This window comes from Melospiza georgiana, chromosome 4, assembly GCF_028018845.1.
Source record: "Melospiza georgiana isolate bMelGeo1 chromosome 4, bMelGeo1.pri, whole genome shotgun sequence".
NCBI classification, from domain to species: Eukaryota; Metazoa; Chordata; class Aves; order Passeriformes; family Passerellidae; genus Melospiza; species Melospiza georgiana.
Genome location: NC_080433.1, coordinates 73408920 through 73431849, shown reverse-complemented (window position 1 = coordinate 73431849; position 22930 = coordinate 73408920). Strand labels below are relative to the sequence as shown.

At 39.3% G+C, this 22930-nt stretch overlaps 1 protein-coding gene across 1 annotated transcript in view; it reads right to left on the bottom strand.

The window, feature by feature from the left end:
- Window positions 1-15775: 15775 nt before the first annotated feature.
- Window positions 15776-22930, bottom strand: part of AEBP2 (AE binding protein 2) — a 41071-nt gene continuing 33916 nt past the window's right edge. Inside the window, exons 6-9 of the mRNA XM_058023451.1 lie at window positions 21835-21902; window positions 19532-19645; window positions 19208-19274; window positions 15776-17906 (exon numbers count right to left, since the gene is read on the bottom strand). Coding sequence (XP_057879434.1) covers window positions 19220-19274; window positions 19532-19645; window positions 21835-21902 — 237 coding nt within the window. The 3' untranslated portion in view covers window positions 15776-17906; window positions 19208-19219. The remainder of the gene's footprint in view (window positions 17907-19207; window positions 19275-19531; window positions 19646-21834; window positions 21903-22930) is intronic.

Here is a 22930-nt window from a genome sequence, read left to right as displayed (position 1 = left end):
AAAAACATTCCTGAGGATATGTGACATGAAATCACCCCTGTACCTGTATCTTCAGCCAGATATACACATGAATAAATTTAAATATAGATGTTCAGTATGTATATAAACTCCTCCTGTGGAATCTCCCTCTGAAATGAAGAAAAACAGCCAGTTTTGAGGAAAACATTAAAAAGCAGAGAGAAAGGAACCAGACTCTTCCAGAGCATGGAAAAACAGAGTAGTTGGGTACAAATACCACATCTTCTTGCCATGGGAAGGAGAACAGGGGAACAAGGGAAGCACCTCATCCATTTCAGCACTGAGGTTCCCAGAGGAAGGTTCCCTCTGCTCCTAGGAGAGTGTTCCTCCACCCTCAGCTGTCTTATTCCTTCACAACCCTTCACAAATGCAACCCTAGATGCTATCAGGGAACAATTTTAGGTGACAAAGCTCAGGTGCCATGAAATTCCAGGCATTGGAATTCCAGGAGTGGGTTTCAGCCATTGTCACAGAAGGAGCAAAGTCTCCTAGAGAATCTGCATTGCCTTTAGCAAATACCCTGAAGACAAGAAAATGGCAATATTTAGGTAGGTGGTTGCTCCCCAGATGTCTTCTATAGCCACAGTTGGAGTCATTATTCATTTTAGCTTTTTTACAAATATTTACCTTTTCTCTAGACACTCTAGCAGCACAAACAGGAACACGTGAGTCTGGTTTTGGAGCAGGGAATGAATGTACAAACTTCTCTCTACCCTGGGAGATGGTGCATAACGAATGCAGTGCTTTGTTTGGTATCTCACTCTCTGTACCCCTGCTTCTCTGGAGTAATTGGAATTAAAAAACAAACAAACAAAACAAAACCAAAACAAACAAAAACCCCAAACCCCAAAAACAAACAAGAAACAAAACAAAACCAAAAAATACCCCAGCAAAACCAACCAAAAAAATTATTAAGAAGTTTAAGGAAGAAACAAAGAGCAGCAGAGGAGAGACTCAGACTCTCCAGCTTGTTGTCAAGATTGCTGGGGTGAAAAATAAAGGTCACAAATCCTGACCAGAAGAACAGGGAGACAAATGCACTCCAAAGGAGGTCAATATTCAGAAGACCACAACGCAACACTACTGCAGTTGGGGGTTCTGCACACCTACACCAATTTCTACTTGAATAACTGTTTTTCTTGAAAAGCCTCTTTTGTGCATCTGAAAAATGGAATTATTGGCATGTCCTGTTAGAATAAAACAGAGTTATCATTGTCATGGAGCTGCTTTAAAAAAAATAATTCCTAGACTGAAAGAAAAACAACTGGAGTCACAGTTGGAGCAAGAGCAACTAAAGCTCCTGGGCTTGCATCCACTATAGCTGGGGGTGAATTGAAATAAACTTCCCATTCCACAGAGCTCTGGTAATCTCCTGGGAACTGCATTCACCCCCAAAGCTATAAATAAATAAATAAATAAACAAATAAATAAATAAATAAAAGCAGCAAGCCCAGACCTCCCACACCATCGTATTTGACATAACAGGCCACACTTGGGTGGCCCAATTTGTAAACCAGCCGCATTTTTATGACAGTAGAAAGCACTAAATCACGCTCATGAAAACTGGATATGGCTCCCAAAAAGATAGGAAAAAGAAACAGAATATGAGCAAGAGTGAAAAGCAAGTGCAGTACTCAAGAAGGACGGAGCTGAATGAAAGAAGACATTTAAATTTAAATTTGCTCTGGGCAAAGGGGCATACCCCAGTGCATTTTGATTCTTTTTGGCACTTTCCCCTTCTATTTTTTGAAACATCCAAGCCTACAATAATATTGGCCAAGACATTCTCCTGCTCCCCACTAGAGAATCTCAATTACTGCAGATCTGTAAGTGTCAAACACCTGGCGTACTCTGTAAAAGAAAGACATTTCCTGCTGACAAAGTTCCAGAAAAATGGCTGTGGCTGAGGGGAGTGCCACAGGCTGCAGTGATGCTGCTCCTCAAGCTGATCCTGCTCCTCATGGCAGAGCTCATCATGATTTCTTTATCACCATTGCTTGAACAAGGGCTTGCAGCCCTCCCTGGAACAACCCACATCTATGACAGGACAGTCCAAAATCAGAGCATCCCCAAGGCATGTAAGAACAAACACTGACATCCAGAGAACTCTGCCTATGGTTCCTTGCAATTCCTTTTGGAATCTGAACCACACTCTTGGCAAAGCCTAGAACACAGGCAGGTCCTAAACACTCAGTTTTCTCCTGATGCCCCACGTGTAACTGGTGATACATTTAAAAATTAACAAATCTTTAGGAATAAAAATCGTAATGTTCTTCTTTTGAGCCCATTTACAGAGCTCCCTGGAGCACATTTCTCACTGCAGGGCTAGAGGCTCACCTCCCACTACCACAGCTAAAAACTGCAACACCACAGAAGAAAACCTAATCCCAGGGAATTGCAGAAGATGGATTAAGTCACTCAGATAAAACAGGAACAACAGATTCAATGTTCAGACCTTGACTTGCAAATTCAGCTGGATTTATAAGAGCAGCCCTTAGGGTTACACGGAGCTTATCTCCCACATTAACTCATGTGAGACTAAATGCCATGAGCTGCCAATTACACCTTTCCTGCTGCATCCCTGCTCTGGAACAAACCTTGTCTACTTGTCATTACAATTGCTTTCAGCTGCTTCAATTTATCACCCATCAGAGAGAGAACTCTGGAGGATCTCATTTCCATCTCCCCCAGCCACACAATCCTGTGAAGGTCATGCTGTCCCAAAGCCTCATTGCAGATCAGGTCTCAGGTGCCTATGAGAAAAGCCTCTCCTCCACACAAATTCCCCCCCCCAAAAAAACCCACCTGGTTACAATTATATCAGCTGCAGCTAATAAAATTACATCATTCAAAAGCTTACAGAAAATATCACTAATGGAACTGCACAGAAAAAAAAATTATAGAAATCAACTTCTGGTACTCCACCAGAAAAATAAGTACTTTCTTTCCAAGACATCACATCATGCCATCTCCTTAATTTAAAAGCATTAATCTTGCTCCTTTTTACAGAACAAGGGCTTTGCACTTTGGAAAACAGAGAAATGGGGAAAAATGTGGACTCTGACCAGTAAGGATTGCAGCTAGGCTGGGGCTGAGCAGTCTGACACACAACTGCAGCTGGTGGCTCTCTGAAAGCAGCTCAGCAGACACAGCAAAGAGGAAAACTCCAGTAAATGAGGTTTTCATGGCAAGAGGCTTCACAACAAATAAGGCAGCTGTGGACTTCCAATGCTGAAAAAGCTGTGTTACACTGTTAGCTTTAATTTGATCATATTTAGGAAGAGACCTGTTCCAACAGCACCCAGTAGTACGTAAGATGTCAACGCTAAACTACAGTCTTAAAAAAAAACCCAAACAAAAAAAAAATTTAAAAAACCAAAAAACAAACAAACACCCCACCCAAAACAAAACAAAAGAAACCAGACCAAAAAACCCAAACAAATCCACAGCTTCTTAATAAGAAGAATTAATAAATAAGACTTACGAAAAGTCAAACATACAAAATTTGGTTTTCCTTTGTAGCACAGCTGACTCTCCTGCAGCATGTAGTTTGCAGCCTTTTTTTAACATTTCTTATTGATTTTCTGAATTTGTCCATACATCAAAGTGCTGAAAAGACACTGATAAGCACAGCATATATATTCTGTATAGATAATGGCTATATGTTTAATATTGTACATAAATAAATACAGAATATCCTGTTCTCTATTCTATTACACAGTGAAGCTAAAGAGACTCATACCTTTAACTGTTAGCAGTTTTGAGGATTTATGGCTGTTTTGGAAATCCCAGTGGTATAGAGCACATCTGATATTCAGTTAAATAACACATAGTGTCACTTCACTGTGGGGGATGTTGAAACCCAACTACCTGAGAACACTCTCCTCAGTTTAGCTCTTGATTTCAAAAAAGTTGATGTGACATCCAGCTACCTCCAGTCTCACACTTTTCAGGCACTGTTCTGCACCAGCTCCTCATATTTTGCCTACAGTTAAAGGAGCAGTTGGAGCTTGATGCTTGCCACAAGGTGAGGTGATAAAATTCCAGCTGGATGCCTGAATTCTCTGTAGCAGGATCAAAGTGCCTGCACCTCCCAGTCCTGTCAGGGTTCCTGTTGCCAATTCCCTGACTGCTGGGACTCTGGCTGGGCCCTCCCCTGTCTGGGGAGATCTTCCTGGAGTGGTTTTGTGTCAGGAAAGAGAGACACACTGGATTTTTTCAGTCTTCTTTTTTTATCGTTGTCTTATCCAAAGTTTTGCATGCTGTCCACACCAGGCTCAGCACACTGGAAAAGCACCACAAAAATGGCCAACAATCTCTTATTACCAGGTCTTTTAAAGCCAAACTATCCTATTAAGAGCTGACACTTGGATTATTTTCCCTTTTAACCCAATAACTGATCCCACAGAGCTGCAATGCAGACTTTTCTGCCCAATTACAAAATGCCACCCAAACCCATGGAGAAGGAGGAAGAAGCATTGTGAAGAAGAAACCCAGGACAACACCCTGTGCCCTCCATCTTGCTTCCATCCACAACATACTAAAGATCCCAAAACCTCAATTTCTCACCAAGTGATGCACCTACACTACTCTCTATAATCTATTTCACACTTTTGTGGATTCCAGTCTATCAAGTGTAGGAAACTTTCTCCATGAATGAGGGTTAAAGCCAGTGTTCCACTGGGAGTCAGGGCACCCCAGAGTAGACAGAAATATTCCCAGTGCCCTGGGTTTCCACACATACCCACTCACCCTGTGCCTCCTTCTAAGAACCTAGACACAAAGCAAAGCTCTGTGTTGTGCCTTCAGAGCAATCAATAAGGCAGGAATCACAGGGAGGAAGGAAGGGACAGACATTTCTCACACAGCAGCATGCTGGAGTGCAGCTTCTCTTTTGCAGCCTGGCTTCAAACCTTATTTGACCTTGTGGTTTGGTGTACTACAGGCAGATACAATTTCCAGTGCCTCATGTTTTATTGCTGTGTTACAAGCAGGAGCAGCCTGCTGGCCATTACTACATGTACTCTTACTCATGCATGAGAGCCTGCTGTCTCTCATTTACACACACACTCCAGGCTAAGCCTAGTTAATCTATCACTATCTCAGGGCTGCAAAACAAAGCCTGAGCTGAAAAAAAAAAACCTTACAGAATTTTTTCCTTTCACGTAATCATCTCAAAGGCAGCTGCCTGATAAAACAGGCGTAGCACAGTGAATACTTTGTTAATTTAGAAATTCTAGCACAGCTAACTCCAGCATCGGCCCTAGACATGCTGTACTCTCTGCTGCTAAAACAGGACTTCCCGATAACTTGTGTTTACTGAAGGACTTGCTTAATGCATCAGCCCCTGGATTTCTCATGGAACCTTGCTAATAATAGTGAACAGGTCCAGAAGACTGGAGTCATTTGGGGTCGTTTATCTAGCAGTATTAAACAGACCAGGAATGCAGCAAAACCAGCAATCATGCCAGAACCCAGAAGTTCATGCAGAGGTAACCAAGAGTCCCCTGACTAGTAGGGCAAACGAGGGGCACAACGAGGCATGAAAAGCAGGACAAGTTGCCTTTTCTATGTGATTTGTGGGCATTTTTTCCCCTCAGTGATGGTGAGGGGGAATTTCTTCAGTGATGAAGAAATCCAAGACATTGCTTTAGGCTTTGGACCTTTATTGTTTCCTCCTTTAACTGTAAAAGTGTTCTTTTTAAAAAAATCCACGCATCCAAACAGGACATCCAATACAGTTTGATGTAATACATTAGAACTACGAGCTGATTTTACTCTGAGAAAAACAGAGCCTGTCTGCATAACAAGCACAAAGGGATCTGTACCTTTATCCCAGCCACCTCCCAGTCTGGTATCATGTCCTTTCTCACATACACCTGGCTGAGGAAAAGCCCTGGTGCCACTGCAGAAAATCAACAGCACATCAAATTACAGGAGTTCACAGGAATATACTCAGGAATTCACATCTTGCATCAGTGCAAGACCTTGAGAAAATTCACTCTTTTAGACCCAGATGCACTGACAAAAGAAGTCCATCTTCAGAAACCACCTGTCCAACAAAACCACCACAGAGCACCCAGATGATTACACATTAATTCTCTCAGGTAGGATTAGGTTAAGCTGAACAGCAAAGAGAGATGGTCTCATGTACACAGCAGACAGACTTTATATCTCTGTCTTGGAAAAAACCCTAAGTTTCTCTAGTCACTTCTTGATAAAACTCATCTGAACAGTAAGCAAAAACACCCTTTCCCCTGTAGAAGACTTGAGATAAAATGGATTTTCTTTAATCTAAATGTTTTAGGAAATAGAGGGGGGAAAGCTGTGTATGCTAATCAATAGAAATAAAAATGATCAGATGTAGACCATCAGAACAATATCCAAGTGTTGGGTCTCAATTTACTTTTTATATAGATTTCTGAAGTCAATTGTGCATCAAGTCACACAAATCCCCACATCACACTTCTGTGGCATTTCAACACCCATTAAGTGTGTGTGGCTACTTTTTTGTAACAATTTTTAAAAGCAGCAAGGAGTCTTTCTGATTTGTTAGAGTGTAACACTTGTGCTGCTATGGAACAGAAGCTTGAAAACACGTTTTGATATTCAGTGTGGATCAGCAGAATTAAAGTTTCAAGCAGTTATGAAGGAGGTGGTAAGAAACATATTTCTTCACTCCTCCTTCTTCCCCATTCCCAGTTGGTGATGTTAAACTCAGGACCAAATTCCATCAGCTTTGGCAAACATGTTGTGCTTAGGTGAGGTGTCCCTGTGATTGCCAGCACCAGGAAAAGGTACAAACCTACTGCTGATGCCTCAGGTTTAGCTTTTATTTTTTCTGATTCTGTGCTGTTTTAGGTGTGTGGGTCTGAGCTTTGTATTATGGGATGGTGAGCTCTGTGCACAGAGCAGGGACACAAAACAATTCCTGCTCCAGCTGGGCACCAAGGACAAATGATCCCAATCTCAGCCCAGGAGCACAAACCCCGTGGGCTGGAGAGAGAAAAACAAGCAGGGTGGGACTGCCTGGGCTAAAGCTGGAATGGGACAATGAACTGCAAGGTGCAAATGGAGCAGAACTGATCCCAGGGACAGAGCCCGTGCCCGGCCGTGCATTTTGGGGCCATTTTGGTTCATCTTGGGTGCAGCCCTGGCTGGGCTCTGGTGCTGCCCAAGGTGCATCCTTGGAGGAAATCCTTTCAATAAATCCCTGCTTTATTCTGTAACACTGCCCAGCCTGCACAAGGCATCACTGCCAATGAGTTCATTAAACCCTGCAGTAACAGAACACAGGGCTTTGCCTCCAAACCCTCGGTGCTCACTGGTGTCCTGGGAAGTTCCAGCACAGCTGGCCCCAGAGGGAGGGAGGCAGAGGAAGCACAGGGGACTGCAGCTGCAGGGCAAAAACAGAAAACTGTGGAGTGGATGTTGAATCATGACAACCCACACAGAAGAAATTGCTGGACACTAACAGAGGGTGCACATGAAATGATTTTTCTGCTCTACCACCACCCCAGATTTGTCCTGAAAAGCCTCCAGATAAGGAGGATGTTTAAGCACTGGAAATCTAACAAAGGTCAGAATAGAAGCAAACTGGCAATGCCAGAGTACCTTTCATGCTTTTTCCCTGTGAACCATCTGTTCCTTTCCTGCCAAAAAACCCCAAACCAACCAACAAAAAAGCCCCAAACCAAAACCAAATCAGCTCAGCTTCTTTTGTGGTATGACCACAAAAAAGCTCCCAAACTGAAGCCAACTGACTTTCAAAAGAGGAAAGAGGAAGAAAGTGTACATGAGAACAGAAGGATATGTTGACTTTTGGATTTATACTTTTAAAATACACAATCACTCAAAATGCACATCATCTGTCTCACTGACAGCTAAAACTTTGTCCCTTGTTATAAAAGAAACTGATGAAGTGCAGATGGCAGCTTGTGTATTGAGTTGGCTGCTTCATAAACTGTAATTATGGTGGATATGAAATGGTTCACCTCATCCATCTGGAATAAAAAATGGGATTATCACTTGGCAATTTTTTTTCTTTATAGGACTGCAAAGTATCTTGCCTGTCGCTACTCTTTGGCACGGCTCAATTATAACAATGAAATACAAAAGAATGCAGAGTTCAGATTATTCTTTATTTACAGAAGTGATAAATTAACCACTGGAAAGATAAAACCTGCCCAAGAAATCATTTCTCCTCACTGATCTCATGCTTAGGCACTGCTTGGAATGAAATCAGCTTTGGAAAAAGTTATCCATAATTGAAAACAAATGGTGACCAAGCACAAAAAAGATACACCACTAACTGACTTGTAATTTCAAGAGTTTCCTAAGCTCCATGAAAGCCTGAACCTTTCCTAAGTATGCAGCCAGAACTTGGTGACATACTCACCACCACCTGCCAGATTACTGTCATGTGTACAGCATGACAACCAGTGGATTTGTTTGTGAAAAGAAAAAATAGGAAAAACGTGCTCCTTTTGGCTGTGCAGACCACAAAACAACACATCTCACTATAAAGTTGACAGAAACACACAAAGGAGATGGAACACACATTATTATGACTCAAATCCCCCCTTACATGAGCTGACCTTTGGCTTTATGGTACACAGGCACTCTGTGACTTTGTTACTCAGCATTTGTGAACTCACATTCAGGAGGCACTTCAGGGATGAACCTGAAATAGTTACCCAAGTTATAGAACTCAAACCCTAAAAATTATGAGGTGATGCCACTGCTGTTGGGGGCAGGGAGGAAATCCACATGAAGAGTAAGTGCACCTTCCACTTAGACAAAGATGCTGATTAGAAAGCTTGTAGATAAAGAAAAAACAACTTGCACTATAGATTACACACAATCTGATTTCTTCTGCAACTTCTGCTGAGCACCTTGCCAATATCAAAAAAACCCTCAAAACCACATGGATCATTTGAAAACAACTTACTTTGCACAAATGTGAAAAAAAAAAAAAATCTATCACTGCAAAAAATCCCCCAGAACACCTCAGTCCAGTTTTCAACTGTGACTCATTAACCCCTATCCCATGATTTCTAGATTCATAATCATCCCTTGATCTGCCTTTCACATGATGGCAGAACAAGCAAATAAATTCTTTACTTCTCCTTTGGCAGTGTTTTTCACCCATTCTGGGTAACTACTGAGTTGAACAACACTGAATTTTGTTCAATAAATTCTTCCATAGCTGAGAAGTTTGCCAACCCTCCCCCACCAAGCCCCCAACAAACACACGTCCACTCCCCATCAAATCAAGAACTGCACCTGCAGGCAGAGAAAAGAGGCTGTGCAAAACACTTTGCTCTTATCACCTTTCCCTTGCAAGACCTTGCCATAGCAATAGTGAGATTTAAGTCTACACTGAGGGGTTGCCTGTGTTTCACACTTACCTGCCCTTGATCTCATGTATTTTTAACCTTCACTGTTGTCCAGAAACTGGAAAGTATCACTCCACTGCACACAGTGTACTGAGCCCTACCTGAAAGTTCAAAGAGCCCAAGACTAACCAGGAGTGCACCAGAAACTTGGCAATGACATTACTGGAATCCCTGGAAAGCCACAGAGGGTGGTGAAAACCTGGCAAGCTTCCAGGCAACTGCTCAATGACACAATGAGAGCACCAGCCAGAGGGTTTGGGATGAGAGGAGGCTCAGAGTCTGCAGTTCCTGGGTTAGATGAGGGGCACAGCTTATCCACTGCTGTGTCCTTCCTCCTGCAGCCATGCAAGACAGTTTTTGAGGTGGCAGCTTGAATTTCAGGCTTTAAGCATAAGCAAGAGAGACACTGCACATTACCCTAACATGGAATAGTTAGGGTAGGAAAAGATCTCTAAGACCCAATTGTCAACACAGAGATGCCTTGTTCATCACTAAACCATGCCCTCAGTAATATATCTGTGTTTTTTGAACACTTCCAGGGATGGTGACTCACCCACTTCCCTGGGCATGCCAGCAGCTCTGTGTTTACTGCATCATCCTGCACCACTCATGCAGCAATGCAAACCAACTCCCTTCCTTACTGGGAACAGAACCACATCCCAGCAGCTCTCACTCACTAAAGGATAAAGGTGATGTAGGTCATTGCTACAAAACAGCAGATGCCAATAGAGACCCAAGACCAATCAAGAAATACAGCAGAAAGCAAACCAAATAACACCACTTCGTGTAAAAACACGTTTTTTCAGATGTGTTTTTTGCAACTGCAGCTGTGAGTTTTGGAAGTTTGCTTTAATCCTGCCTTGTACATGGTTACCCATCTTACAGACAAAAAACTCACTTTCCTGTGAAAGGATTACTCAGATACAGAAGAAGCCATGGTTCTGATTCCAGCAGCATTTTCCACAAAGTAGATAGTAATCGGAAAAGCTTTGCAATTTACAGGAACAATAAAGTTGTTTGGTTTGAGCATGTTTGTTTTTAGCTCATGCTGAAATTACCCAATGTTTCATTTAGGGAGGGAAAAAAGCCCAACCACCAGTAATCTGATTACCTAAACAACTGCATTTGATATGCAACCTACTTGAACAAAAAATACAGAATGCCTGCCATGCCCCTTTAAGGAAAATAATCAGGCAGTGAAATGTGCAATCTTGGGCATCACTGGCAAAGAAAAGGTAATCAGAGAAGGAAGTGCCCAAGCACCATAATTACCTAGACACATTTTACAAAATGCTATAATGTTCAATCTTTTCAGTACTTGGGTAATAACAGAACTCCTTTCAAGAATTTTCAGTCTTGGGAGTCAATTTTATGAAAAGAGAAGGCTCTTTCTCTTCTCCTCTCCAATATCTGAGAGACGCAGACCAACCTGAAAAGCAGTGAGGAGAGCTGTAGTTGATTAACACAGCTGCATCCTGTATCAGAAAACCAAACTGCACACAAGGAGGCTGGTTTGGAAAAGAAAAACACCTAGCAGTCTCAGCACCAAGGGATACATTAATTTCTGCAGAGTTTAGTGTGGTAGGCTGCTGCCACCTTTTGGTTACAGACCATTGTGAAATTAGATTTGATCCTAAAACACACACAGTGGAAATGTACTGTGACATGTGGGATCTGAGCACCTGGGAGAGCAGTGGGGTGGGACAGGAACATCATTTGTACTTTCTGTAAACTGCACAGTGTGTGGCTGCATGTCTTGGTATTTACTGTCTTCCAGCTCAAAATATCTTTGAATCCTCTACTGCTGAAATCAGCTCCCACTGGAATCCATGTAATAGTTATTAAATTATGAAATACCTTCTAAGATTAAAATTATCAAACATCTTAGCCAAGAAGAAAAAAAAGGGGGGTTCAAGGAGATAAGTACATCAGTAACTACTGTGAGCAGTTTGTACAGCTTGTAGTAATTAGCCAGATGAGGCATCAGCCAAGGTAAGCTTTTGTTTGCACCTTTCCTCCACAACAATTCACTTCTGAACAAAAAGAAATGCAGCTTATTTTAAGACAGAGGCCACATTTTATCCACAAATCAGCTCTCTGAAATTTTTACAACATACACAGCTCTGCCCATGAGGAAAGTCTGTCCCCACTCTGAGCTCTGACCAAAACACTAATCTTTAGTCTCCACATCAATGGCAAACTCTCAACTGCAGAGGGAACAGCCACAACAAAACTACCAGATGAGCACAGGATTATTAGAAAACCTTCAGATCTATCTTCAGACCATAGAACCCCATCAAATGTCACTTGACTGAGGCAGCACAGGTGTCTGGGCAGCGAGGACACAGAACTCATGCGTGGCTGCACAGCACAATGAGAAAGCAGCAACACCACATGATGGCTCTGAGGACAGAGGCAGAGGGAAATTTTTAATAAGTAATTACACATGAACTTCCTCACTGTCAGCAGAATGTCTCCTGACATCCTCTTCTGCTTTCCTACCTCCTCACTTGTTTAAAAAGAAAGAATCCAGCTACAGGCAATTGCTAATTAAATACTTAGGCTTTCAGCTACAGTTGCTGTATGCACACATCTGCTCTGCAATAAACGGTTTTAAGTGTAATTGACTTATTTTCCATGCTCTAGGAGAGAATATTTCTGGCAAGAAGAAAGAACAAGCAAGCAGGGTCCAAGCCCCTACCTCATTTTCACTAGGAAGTAAAAGCTGCAAAGTGTTTAAAATGCTTTTATTGCTTAGGCGCTGTCTTGAATCTCACATTCCAAGGCCTTGCTCCCAAAACAATACATTTACTAATTTTTTGGCCTTGAAATTATGTAAATCCAAGCATATATTTCAGTGCCTAGACACATTTAAGTGGCTCATGCTGAGCATTTTGGCTTAAATGAATCACAAGCAAAATCATGTTCCCCTGATTTCAGTAATCCATCCATTCCCCCTGATTTCACAATCTGGGTTTCACACAGGAGATTTGAACAGAGGCAGACAAGTCAAATATCCATAACAATGTCCTCCTAAAATCAACGAGGCATTGGTCAGACTCCATATGCCTGTGCAAATCCCACATGAGCTTAGACACGATGTTTCATGGATGAAACAAGCAAAAAAACACAACTGAGCAATGACAGTGAGAAAAGGGAGATCTCAGAGTCTGGATAGGCCATTCAATTTCTAGTCCTATACCTTGTTATGGCTGGAATGGAGCTCATTTTCTTCCCAGTAGCTGGTAGAGCGCTGTTTTGGATTTAGAATGAGAAATGTGCTGGCATCACACTGATTTTTTACTTTTTGCTGAGCAGAGCTTACACTCAGTCAAGGACAGGTCAGCTTCTCATGCTGCCCTGCCAGGGAGTGGGCTGGGGGTGCCCATGACAGAGCCAGGGCAGCTGACCACAGGGATATTCCTTCATCATTTCACAAGGTCTCCAAGTTTATCTTTTTCTCCAAGTCTCACCCTTTGAGGCAGTCAGTAGCCCTTGACTAGTCAGAAGAGCTACTGACTGTCTCAAACCAGAAGCAGTTCTTCACAGTAAATCATTGTGAGATCTCCCATCCTCCACTGAGGCTACAAACACAGGCAAAACACCAAGGACATTAAAATCTGAAAATTCTTTTGAACAGCATCCAACAGACAGGACTCAAATCTCCTGCACACAAGCCAAGCCAAGGGGATGTTATCAGCAATTATCTCTCATTTGGGAAGAAATAAACAGATTTATCATATTACTAGTATTTGTTGCTTTACTACTGAGGAGGATTTACAAAAGTTCAAAGGGCCAGTTTTAAAATTAGAAAAAACAAATAATGTAGCATCAATCACAGCATATTAATCTCCACAAACAACTGCAGGACTTGAATTTATCCACAACTGGCTGACAACCAACAGCCCACTTTTTCTATGTAATCAACACCATTGTATTCTCTTTACCCTTAGAACTACATTTCTTTACTCCAGTGTAAGTTACATTACCACATCAGACATATCCTGATTTTAACTCCTCTAGGTAAGAGTTAGAGATAAATTCGTGGATGTATGTGGGAGAGAAGGGAAAATAAGCCTTAAATCTCTAGACTACAGTTCATTCCAGTCTAGGGCTTGTTGTCATCTTATTGCAAAGCTCCCATACCTTGTCAGTGATTTCTCACAGACAGCTCCTCACAGCACTGACTCCTTCTTCATCACAGCACAGCCAACAAACTCCAACTCTCTCCTCACCCAGCTAACCCACTCTTTTGTAGCACTTGTCTCCTTATTGGACACAGCTGCGGCCTGTTAAGGGCAGGCATGTTCCTAATCTTGGTGATTAGTGCAGCTGCAACTCCTCAGGTGTGAGACTGCCTTCTGCACTATTCTCTTACCTTCTATTCCTCCACAAGAGCTGAGCACAGTAGCATGAATTCTCACCCTTCCAACAGCCACCAAACTCACAGCAGCATCTCCTTCTTCCCTTCTTTATCCAGGTTTGCACCCAGGATAACACTGACTCCTGGGCCGGTCACTCCATGAGGACAGCTCAGCACCAGGAACCCTGGGAATGACAAATAACTCCCAGTCCTGCCATCACCCCTGAAAGGACAACAAGCTGCTGTGTATCTGAACTGGTACCTATTTTTAAGTAACTTCAGAAATTACAAATTAAACAACTTTCAGGTTTTGTGTTGCTCACAGCAGTAGTGCAGGTGGTGCTTGTCTTCCCCTTCCGCAAAACACAATACAGAATTTTTAATAAAAGTTGATTCAACAAAGTTTACCAGAGTATTCTTTGCTTGGAATAAATAAACACCAATGGCTGAAAGAAGCCATACATTCAGCTGCTTTTTTTAAATGCCAGCTTTCCTATTATAGGATTTTTTTTCTGTTGTACTTGTCGCACATTAATATGACAAGAGGAATACTTAAAATAGGTTCACTCACAAGTTTAAAATGTCAAGGCAGGAAAGCATTAAGTGAGAGTAAACCATCCATTTCAGGCTGAAGTATTAAACAAGACCAGTCTTTTGCACTAATTAATTCATACACAGTACTGAAAAGCTGAAGGGCACAGAAATCAACCACTTGAATTTCAATTATTAGAAACAATGCATGTTTGAACACAATTCACCTGTTTGTTCCAAGTGAAGCCAGTCCAGAATTAATGTGCAATTCAATTTGAAATTCAATTTTATATAATTACTTCATGGACTATAGAGGAAAAATATAATGCAACCTATTGGAGATTTTGGCAAAAATCTGAAAGACCCACAGTAACTTGAGAAAATTATACTCAAAGTAAGTGTAAGAAAAATACCAATTTGTTTCCGCTCTGTCTTTAATAAACAAATTATTACGTGCATTAGCAAACAGAGTAAGATCTAGCATCAAACAATCAGCTGTGTGCTATGCCCAAATGCCAGCTAGTTTTCCTAGACACGAATTTCCATCCACTTAGCAGGCAGAGCTGGTGTTCAAGCCCAAGACACAATCCCTCACTCAAAAATCCTGTTATTCCATTTTTGAAAACTGAACAATTCAAGCCAACACATTCCAAAAGAATGGGGGTTTGAACATAGTTATTTGTGTGCACTGCAACTTCTGAAAAGTGTGACTTTCAAGGAGTTGACATTTCTCTACAAAGAAAATAAACACTCAAGCTGGGAGGGAATGCAATCTGTAGATGTCTGGAAAATGTTCTTGAGAAAGACAGGGAGAAACCTTTAAATGTTACATCCCAAACATCTCAAAACAAAGCACATGGAATTACTTAAAAGGGGAGAGGCCAACTATTTCAGAAACACTTTTCAAGAGTAAGAGTAAGATTAGTTTCCGAATAAAAACATGATCAGTGCCCTCCAGTACACAGTGGCAGTTCCACTTACCTGGTATTCCAACAAAAGTGAAATATACCCAGGGGCACACAAAAAAATGTGGCAGGGCTTTAGAGAACAGACTGGCATTTGAAACAAAACACCACCAAGTAATTCCAAAATTTGCAGAATGCAAGTAACTTTCAAGCATAAATAGTTTTAGCAATTCACTTCCATAACTACAAGGTAAACACCAGCCAAATGTCCACTTACCTTTTGAATATTATGGAAAGTTTAACTAACTCCAGTGTATCCATTTCTTCACAGTTGTTTGTTATTTAAACTGATTTTTCCTTCCAAAGCAGAAACTCTGCCATGAGAACACCAGGTAATAGTTTTCTCAAACCCAGGAGAAGTCACATTTTACAGGAACACCACATTAAATCCATGAATTCCTCCTTCTGTAAAGGTGTATGTTACAACTTACAGAGGAAACAGCATCGTTTTTATATTTGTTTTTGAAAACTCCATTGAAATTGTACAATTGTGAAGCATATGAGGTTTGTTTGCTTTGTTTTATTAGAAAAAATACTCAGGCAAGGTCTACAATCATCTGTCAATTATAAATGACTTACAAGAAACTCATGAAGCAATAAAATTAAAAAAATACAAATACAAACTATATCTGAAACACTTCTATTTGGCAATTTTATAACAAATTCAAAAAAAAGAAACAAAGATTACGGATTACTTTATAGGTACAGAAAAAGCAGTAGGTGAAGTGCTCAAGCAAAAAAAAAATAAAAAACCAAAACACTGCATTTCTTCCAAAAATAAAGTCACGTCACTACAGATTTTATGAATAATACCCTTATTAAACAACCATTCCAGAACATCTTATATTAGTGGTGCTTTTAATCTGCACTTCATATCCTTGATAAGATTATTTTTTTGTGTATATAAGTAACATTTTTAACCCACTGGAGCTAAGCAAGACTTATGTCAGTACCAATGCAGAACGCATTTGTATTACATTAGGATATGCTCACTTCTGCAACCAAAGGGTTACTTTAAGTCTTAATCTATTTAATAAAAATTTAGTGTAAAAACTGCTGGTTATTAGTTTCACTGTAGTAAATTCCTCCCCAATAAGGAGGACTAACTCTGCAGTTTGACTGCATATATCCATACAAATTTTACATATTAGTTCCTTCCGACAGTAAGGAAAAAACTAATTCTGTGTTCACTATTAGAAAGGAGTGCCATGAATTAATTATGGGTACTATTCATCCCTCTAAGATTTCTGGGAAGGATGTTCAATGTAATTTTGTTCTTACAACAGATACTAACAGTAGTATATAGTCCCTTAGGTATGTAAAAGAAGGTTTTTTACTGTTAAGGAAGGTGCTTTTTTTAAACAATTCTTCTGGCAGCACTAGTGAATTACAATATCCTTCAATATTATTTCTACCGTAATATATACATTTTAACTTTCATGCCTCTAGAAAAACATCTACAGTACATTTCATAATATAAAAATATATTACAAATCTGCTGAAATATTTACAAGCAATGTCCTATTATCTATATGCAACATTTTTGTCTCCATACAAAGACTAACAGGTTAGACGCATCTCTATTTGTCAGTTAAAAAAAATCCACGGCTCCTTGCTTATTAAGCAAGAAAATGATTTTACTTTCCTTTTCAAAGCCAACTTTGGTGCATAAAGGATTGAATTTCTAGATTAATTTTTTTTAAAAAATACCATTTTCTTTACATCTAGAAAACATTAGGCCAAATAAAGTATACTTTACAAGTGAGTGGGGATCCTAGAGGGTCAAAAAAGCAAAATAAATCACCAGTAACACTGACTGCTTACACTGAGGTTTCCCAAACCCATCCATTGATACGGATCACACCAAAGCAGACCTGATGAACACACCACACTACTCCTGCAAAGGGGTCGGACAGACTGCAACACTCTGAACATCCTGCCACCTTACTATATGCATTCAGAGTTGACTGGAAAAGACAAGCATTCCATCAACATTTGATTCAACACCATAATCCAACATATTTTAGGGAGCTGCAAAAGGACACAAGATCACAAATGACGAATGATTACTATCCACCATACTCAAAGGGCAACAGGATCATCCCTTGGTAGCTGTTCTATTGTCTGGCATGTGTTAGGTTTAGTTAACACTGACAGGAAGCCCAATAGCTTGTTTAACAGTTCTCCTGGGAATCGGGAGGAAATGGTGATGGTTTCTTTTTCTTTTCATCAAATATAGACTACTGTATTCACTAAAGAAAAAAGCAGCTTAAAGAAGCAAGCATGCAAAGCCTTTTAGTTGTTCCACTAAGTTGCCAGAAGAGTGTTTGCTCAGTCTCCCACTGTACCATTCCATGAAAATGTGGATATACAGTAATATATTAATATATTCCACAGAAGCATCAACTTCATTCACAGAATGTTTACACTAAGCATAAATATTTCTCTAAAAAAAAAAAACAAAAGAAAAAAAAAAAACAAAAGAAAAAAACAAAAGAAAAAAAAGAAAAAAAAAAAGATGGGATTTGACTAATGTGCAACTTTATTTCTAAATCCATTGTCAGTGACTAAGACTGCAGGTGTCCCCACTTGCTTGGTTTTTACCTCTTCAACCTCTTCTGGGGCATCGTTCTGTAAAAGGAGATGGTACAGCTTTACGTTAAGACCCTGTGATGTATACATTGGTCAGCTGAATGCACTATGAAATCATGACTGCACAAAGTCTACTTTCATTTGATTAAAACCAAGAGCCATTTCAGATGATCTCACTAAAGTCTACATTTCAGATAATTATTTCAGACTTTCTATTAAAGCATGACATTGATAGCTGCCACTGAATTTCTTTAACTACCCTTTCCTCTTGAAAAGAGATTTTAGTTTTTAAAATTTTTTTTGAAGTTTTGGTTTTAAAATTTACATCATTAAGCTCCCTTAGCTGGTCCCAAAAGCTCATTTCAATCACAGACTGATCCATACTGCTAAAAATAGAGCACAACATTACATGTGGGGACCTTAATTTTATTTGGGAGAGATAGAAAGGTCTGCTAATTTTTCTCCAAGGGCTTAATCCAGAGATCATTAAATTTTTATTTTAAAAGGCTATTTTTTTCTTTTCAAAGCAAATTAATCTATCAAGCTCAGCGAAGGTAATCAATATAAAATTATTAACGCCTCAATTAGATTATCAAAGTCACTCTGTTAAGCAGTTTTAAAACACACAATCCAATCTCACCATAACATTTTTATGATTTTACCATTAATAGCAATGATTCATAGGCTAAGGTAAGTACTTAAAACGCATTTACAAAGATAGCAAATACAGTAGGATTGGTTTTCATATCATAAAGCAAGTTTTCATTAATTTGATTAGTGAAATACACTGAGTATTAAAGGTGAACTGAAAGGCTTATTGCATTGAAAGACCTCAGATTAGTGTTTTATTTACTCCTTGAGACTCTTGGTCACTGGATGTTAAGGAAGAAACATCGGAACACTGAACTTCTGTTATGATAAACTTTCTTTCCAAAAGCCATTTTCATGGATTTTTAATATAATCACATATGGATCTATGGATGCTCAAAATTTTAGAATGAATTAAGCATTTCAGATTACCTTTAAAAACTGTACACACAGAACTGTGGGTACTGACAATCATGGGAGAGCAGTAATAAAGGGGTGGGGGGGGAGAATCAGGAAATTATTAGAAACCAGATGGATTAGAAGCCAATCTGAGGGCCTAAAAACAGAAATGTGAAAGTAGCTTAAAGACAAGTAACATGAATTGTTCCCTTTTGTCCCCCTATAAAGAATCTTGTAATAAAAAATAACAGTACTTGAACACAAGTACAAGTTTCAAGGTAATACTGCATGTATTACAGTTGAATATAATATGGAAAGATAAATTTGGACTTTAAAAAAATTGGTATACAAACCAGTATGTGATCTTAACAGAAGTGATCTTTCAGGATTCCACTGTATGTACTTCCTTTACTAGAATTTCTGTACACCAAGCACAAAAAAGTAAAATACACTTGGTAAATACACACATTCCCCGTTTCTCAGTCACTAGAGTTTAGTTCAAGAAGTAATTCTGAAATAACTTAAGACCTCAGAACTTAACTCCTGGACGTGTACAGTACCAAGGCTCCCTGATCTGGTGTATAATATATTAGCAATCCTGATTTTCCAACGTCAAAAAGTTAAGTGAGGCTTAAGATTACATTCAAGTAAAGAAAGTTGCAAAATGAAGATGTTACCTGTAAATGTTTGGGTCCAGAAGCAAGGCAGTATCTTTTGGTAGTTTTGATAAATGAACTACTTTAGTTTTTAACTGATGTCGCTCACTTTCATTTACCCACACATCAGGCAGACTATGAATAAATAAATAAAATAAAAATATTCAAAAAATATCAACTGGTTTTCTTACCATAACATTATGTGGTAAACTAGTACATATGAAGAAAATTTCCCATTTCCCTGGTTAAAAAGCATCTTCACCAGAGTGAGGATAGGCAGCCAATCGTTACACATTATACTTTGAAGTTTTTCAGGTTCTCGGTTTGACAAAACACTGAAGAGAATTTAGATCATTCCAGAAATATATTCTGAGTGTACAATGATAATGGCACTACATTCTCCACTGTAACAATTTAATGTCAAAATGGGTAACAGAAAAAACAACCAGACCTTTAAAAATAATTTATTTCACTGGCAGAAATTCTTTGATTCTGTCCAATTAAAGGACAGGACACACTGCAGGCACTGAGCTTTGAGTTACTCTCATTTCCTTGCTCCAAGCTCAAAGGTTTCAAAGACAAAATGGTCCAACTCTGCTGAATTTAATTGTTTGATTATCCTCTCTGGGTTTTTGGTGGGGTTTTAAAAATTTTCTACATGTCCTAGAAGCCAGATTAACTTCAGGTTGGGGAAGGAGTTTGCAATTAAGGTGTCTAAGTCTTTAAAACAGGTTTCGAATTGAGAAGCCCAACAGTTAAAACTAAATGTAGTGGCTCTTTTTCTGCAAAGCCAAACTTCACAGACTTTTGCAAATTATTTCACTTTGCATGAAAGTTAGCTGCAACTCAAATTCAATTTTTAGGGTAAGCTATTCAAAACATGAAATAAAACCCAGAACCTCTAACGCAGCAGGAAAAGGAGTTTCTCCAATTAAACCTTTCAGATGAATGAGGAAGAAAATTTTAAAAACAACAGGGCAGAGGGGGAGGGAGAACAACCCAGCAGGCAATCCATTTATTCACTAAGTCTCATGGATCTTGAAAGGTGAAAAAACATCATAGAAGTTTTTTTGAATAAAGTCAAAAAATCAGGTTTTGGACAACCAACACTGGGAAGACATTTTCAGTGAGCAACATGCTCAAGATACAAACAGCAAAAAAGAAAACTTTTCACATGCAGAGATTTGAAATATACAGAAAGACAACATGTCAGTAAGCTGATTTTTTAAAGATAAATTCCTGCTCTTAACAAAAACCAAAACCAACAAAACAACCCCGACCCTCCCAGCCCACTAGAATTTATTTCTCTCTTATAGAGGAAACAACTTAAAAACTTGTATTTACTTTTCCTGACCAAAACCCTAAACATATGGACATCCTGGCGAACCTGTGCAGTTTCTCAAGAGCACTCAGTGTAGAAGTTAAATCACTACTGCCAGCTCCATGGGGAAGGCTGATAAGCAGCTCAGGGGAGTGGAAAGGAACCACCCTGAGTGCATTTCACTGTCTGAAGTGTGAGTGCCCTGACAGGGTAACAGACTGATGGTGTGTGCCAGGATACCTGGGCATCTCCTCTGCTTACATGGAATAATCAAGATGAAGTAAATACCCAGTAATTCAAAGCTACATCATTCAGTGCCTGAAATACCCATTCTATCTAACCCAACCAAGATGCAGCAAACAGCAATATAAAACACCTTTTTCGTCTGACCTGACCAACCAAATCTAAATTTCCTTGGGAATGTCTTAACATGTCTGAACAACCTCTCTCCAATGCAGAGATTCTAATACTGAATTCACCTCATGAGCAAAAAATTCATTCAACTCTGTATTAGAAAAAAATTTCTCTTTTATTTATTTTTCATGTTCCCAGTGTTGCATACTTCTTAATGCTTATCTTAAAATTAACTGCCTTTATCTGTAAAATAATATCATCTGTATTCATTTTAAAAAGAAAATTTTCAGAATTCTGTTAGATATAATACTACCAGCCCTAAAGGTAGCCCTAAAAAACTGCCTACTTTACAAGGACATTTTAGCTACTGTCTCTCACGATGAATTGAAACTTGTGACAAAACGCATTAAAAATACCGGTGGAAATTTAACTGAACTGGTATTAAAGTACAAAGACTTGAAAGTGAAAGCAAAAATCAATAAACTCATTGTTTAATAATTTCTAAACATCTAAATTACTTTTTGAAAAGCATTTTTAAAATATCACCTTTAAGTCAAATATTCACAGGCACAAAATAATTTAGTACCAGTTCACTGGTCCCACTGTAAATTTTTCCCCACTTAAAATGTGTCACTAGCAATATACTCACATGTCCTCCGGTGTCCAATGAAGCAAGAGTTTTATTTTGCCAGAATCTTCTTTTCTTTTAGCTATTACCTATAATAAATACAAAATCATAATTAAAACGAAATTACAGATTTTTTTCTCAAAAATTGTTGTTCTTCATGTCCTACTAGACATTCATAGAAAGCAAACTTCAAAGTTGTGTGTCTGCAATAAATATGCTCTGAAGACTTAAAATTTTTTTGCAAAGAACTTAAGTCCATTTAGGTTTTTAAGTGAAAACCACAATTCAGCCAGAAGATGTCCACTTAATCCAGCTTTATTTGGAAATATTCTTATTACGCTCTCTACATTTCCTGCACTGTCCCAGAAACAAAATGGAAATTCCAAGCAAACGTGCATCAGTGGCCTCAAATCAGACATGGAGTTCTGCTGACCTCTTCTGGAAAAAGAAAACAATTTCACACTGTAAACTGTGTGCATCGCAGGCATCTCACTGGATTAATTTACTGCCTTACAAGGTTTCAATATATTGAAACTATGTAACTAGTTAAAATAGTAGTTAAAAATGTGGCCACTGAACTGAAATACCTGAAAAAGCTAAAACCAGAGAACAGTTCAGTGTTTAAATGTTTTAGAGAAATAAGTCAAGCCACTTCAAAAGCTGGGAGTGGCATGACAGGGTATCCTATAAGTTACATTTTTCAATCATTGTAATATCTGTTCCTTAGTTCAGCAGAAATAATTTGGAAAAGATCTTCAATAGAGGCTACAGGTATTCAGCCTTGCAGAACAAGGTGAAATAAGCTTCATGCACACAAAATCTTTTATTTATGGAAAGAGACTGGTAGTTCAAGAGTATGAATCCCATACCAAGATTAAGCTGTAGCTGAAGACATGTCAGCCAGCACTCCTTGTCTGGACTATTCTACCAATTTAAAACCATCCCTCCCCATTTTGTCCCATCTCTTACTTTTCTTCAGTCAAGTCTCCACCTTTTACATGCCCTCATCTCCCAACATGCTTAAGAAAATCTGAGTTATTCAACTTTTTAAACTTCTGATCCTTCTACCCCAATTCAGTATTTTATCCCTGCTTTGAACTCTTCTAAAATAATACTG